The 3359-nt window shown below is 58.0% G+C and overlaps 1 protein-coding gene across 1 annotated transcript in view; it reads right to left on the minus strand.

Moving 5' to 3' along the window:
- The window catches only part of LOC109289869 (proton-coupled amino acid transporter 1-like), a 20321-nt gene that overhangs the window by 11566 nt on the left and 5396 nt on the right, over positions 1-3359 (minus strand). The window contains exons 3-5 of the mRNA XM_019506111.1: positions 2545-2635; positions 1406-1494; positions 348-443 (exon numbers count right to left, since the gene is read on the minus strand). Coding sequence (XP_019361656.1) covers positions 348-443; positions 1406-1494; positions 2545-2635 — 276 coding nt within the window. The remainder of the gene's footprint in view (positions 1-347; positions 444-1405; positions 1495-2544; positions 2636-3359) is intronic.

Consider the following 3359-nt stretch of genomic DNA (forward strand, 5'->3'; position numbering starts at 1 on the left):
GCAACCCCCACCCTTAGAGTCCCCCCCCCCCATGCAGCTAGAGGCAGCACAGGCTCCAGCTGCCAACAGCCACAACAGCCCCACCCCACCTAAGGGCTTGGTCATCCCGTGCAGCACATGTTGACCTCCAAGCTAGGACAGAAACCTGCAAGCTAGCAGTGATGTGTCAGCACTGGGACCCAGGCCAACCTGTGCCAACGTTATCTGCATGTTCCTCATGAGGCCGCACAGCGAGTTATCTGCCTGGCCCAGGTTCATAGGGATCCGAGTCCAAAGCTCTCACATTCCCCCAGGTCGAGGTGTCACAATCTCAGCTAGAAGCCCAGGCCCACACGAGAGCACCGTACCTGCCCCAGATGGCGTGGGTCCGAAGCCACGCAACTGGGGAAGCTTCCAGCCCGTACATCACAGCATCCCCGTAGTCAACAAAAGGCTTCTGCAGCCTGGAGGGGAAGAGAGAAAGGCGGCATTAAACCAGACTTTAAGCCATACCTGCGAGGTAGCCACAATGCACCTGCAGGAAGAATGACGCGATGGCTACCGCTGAACAAAGAGGGATACGTTTCGGACCAGGGGGCTTTGAGTAGCCGGTAACCCTCTGTTGAACCCAAATAGTCTACTCTCAACCCTTGGATACATGCTCCACAAAAGCTGGGAAGCCACCTGGCCTGGGTGGGCAGCAACTGGAGACTTCAAGCCAGAAGGCAGGGAGGTTTCCGGCTGCTGAAGGAGATGCTCAGCCTACAACCGCCTCCAAGGGGGGCAGCAAGTTTTCTCCCTGATTTTCTACCCCCTTCTTTCATCCCACCCGCCTCTCCAGCCCTTCAGGCAGTAATCAAAGCACCTCTCAGGTCTTGGCAATTAGGGCCTCTCCAGACTCCAGCGAGAGGCAGGAAAGAATCACCACCCTTATCCGACAGGTGCAGAGAGGGGCAGCAGCATCACCCATATTTCAAAGTACGTGGCCCAGTTTGGGGCCACCACAGTGCTCTTGGGAAGAAGGCATGCCATCAGGCTCTGCAACCAGAGGCAGGTGGCATCCACCCACTTCTGGAAACCCTGCCCCCGCCCCCAAAGCACTGGTTCCTCCTGCCCAAGAGTATCGCCAGAAACTGAACAAGCCCTTTGCAAGTTGCACAAAGTCTTTCCCGGTTGCGTAGCTTGCAAGTGGCTCTTCTCCGAAGGAGGCAGCAATTGCAACGTTCAGCAAAACCTGCTCCTAGGTATGATATTCCAAAGGTCCTGCCTGCTGAACCAGGCAAGCCGGCTGCTATCTAAAGGCCGCACAGGGGCCAGGTCGCTGTCTGATGGATCCGAAGGGCACATCAATAGAAGCAGGATGCGAGGGACCCAGGGGAAGGGAGGCTCGGCTGGCAAGGCAGGCACCAGGGCTGGAGTCTCTTACTTGCGGCAGAAGTGGTGGGCACACTTCACCAGGATACGCATGCAATGGACAGCAATGATTCCTATCACAAGCAGGCTCACGGGACCCAGCTAGACGGAGGCAGAGGAGAAAGAGAGAAAAAGGGCTCATTACAAAAGGCGACGGATGGGAAATTCAAGACCAAGGCAACCGTGAACAGCAGCTTCGTGGAGAAGGGAGCGCAAACAGCCAGCAGACGACAGACACCACAGGGCTAGCACGCTGCTCAGAACTGCAAGGGGAGGACAGCCCTTGGAGACCCACCCTACCCTTTCCAAGGGCAGAAAGGATCCCTACAGCAGAGCTGTGGGTTTGAGGCAACCTCCCAGCATCCAAGCCACAAAGAGAAGCAGGAGCATCCCCCTCATCCCCGGCCCCTGACCTCAGCTTAAAGCAAAGCTCCTCAAGGCAATTTATAGGAGGGGGTATTATAAGAACAAACCAAGGCAGCAGGAACCACAGTGGCAGGTGGGAGAAAGCCAGAAGAGCTGAATTCAAGACTGAGCCCAATCCTGCTACCCCAGACAGCAGGCCCAAGACAAAAAGGAAAGCAGGGGACAGCACGGTGGGGTTCACACAGTGGTGTCCAAGGCTTTGGGAACAGCTAGGTGCAGAGGGGCTTTATGCAGCCAGGAGGCTCCACAGAACCCAACAGCCAGAGCCGGGGACTGGCAGAGACCCGCTCCCGAGTCCTCCGTGCTGCAGGGAGCTCACAGCCATCTCAGTCTGCAGGTTGCACCCACACAGTTGGTTCCATGTCTGCTTAACTCGTAAGAGGGAAGAGACCCAGGGAGGTCGCACAGCAGGTATCCCCAGCCTCAGAAATGCAAGAGGACGATCCCCCGCCCCCTCACACCAGTAAAAGCTGCAGCACAGAGGAGGGAGGTCTGCCCTCAGCGAGGGCCACGGGTCACTTAGAAGAGCCAGGACAGCAGCGCTAAGCTAGGCAGCTCTGCTCCAGGACACGCAGAGCATGCAGGAGCACGCAGCTGGGAGTGTGGCAGGTGCTAGACAGGAGACGCCATGGGCCCACACCAGTCAGGTCACCTTCACCTAGGATTTACTAGTGCCCCTGTGCATGCGTGGGATGGGTGCTCATGCCCGTGCAGCAGTTGTCTTACCACAACACCGGCATTCTTTATAGCCAGGGGCAGCCCCAGCAACCCTGTGCCAATGTTCCCCTTCAGCACGTGGATCAAGGTTTGGAGCGATCTGAGGGGAAGAGACAGCATCAGGAGAGTGAGTCAGCACAGGCAGGAGCCCAGCGGCCCTTGAGCAGAGCATGCCGGCAGCCCTGTGATGATGGTAGATGCACACGAGTGCTGGAGGCTCACGGAGCAAAAGGCCCTTGGGCATTTAAGCCAGGAGCCAGCAAAGAGCAGAGGGAAGATCACAGGAGGCTTCTAGGATGCACGAGAACTAGATGCATTTGCTGAACCAGCCAGCAGCTTTGTGGCATAACTCATCTGCCAAGGCCAAGGAGGCCACTTCTGCTGCAGGAGACAGCAGACTGGGTCCACGGGGGCTGAGAGACAGGTTTCCCAGGAAGAGAAGCCCAGGCCATTGCAGGAAACCCCGAACAGCGGGACCAGGCTCCTTACAGGTCACAAGTGCCCTGCATCGCTACAGATGCTGCGGGACTCCATGCACCTCAGCCTGGCCCTCAATGCGACACGGGCAGAGGGGAGCCTGGATGGCTCGTCCCATTAGCACGCTCCGAATCAGGACAAGGCGCCTGCCCATACATTGCTGCCAGCTGGAACAGCTGGCAGGGGAGCACGTGCCACAGCTCTGGGAATGAGACACTGTCTCAGCGTCGAGCAACCAGTGCCTGCACTTGGCATCTACAGCAGCTGGCAGCAGCACCAGGGGGCTGGGAGATGCCTCGGGAGGCTGCACAGACCCACTGCAAGCACAGCACCTCCCATGCAAAGAG

This window comes from Gavialis gangeticus, unplaced genomic scaffold, assembly GCF_001723915.1.
Source record: "Gavialis gangeticus isolate Ggan-Ray unplaced genomic scaffold, GavGan_comp1, whole genome shotgun sequence".
NCBI lineage: Eukaryota > Metazoa > Chordata > Crocodylia > Gavialidae > Gavialis > Gavialis gangeticus.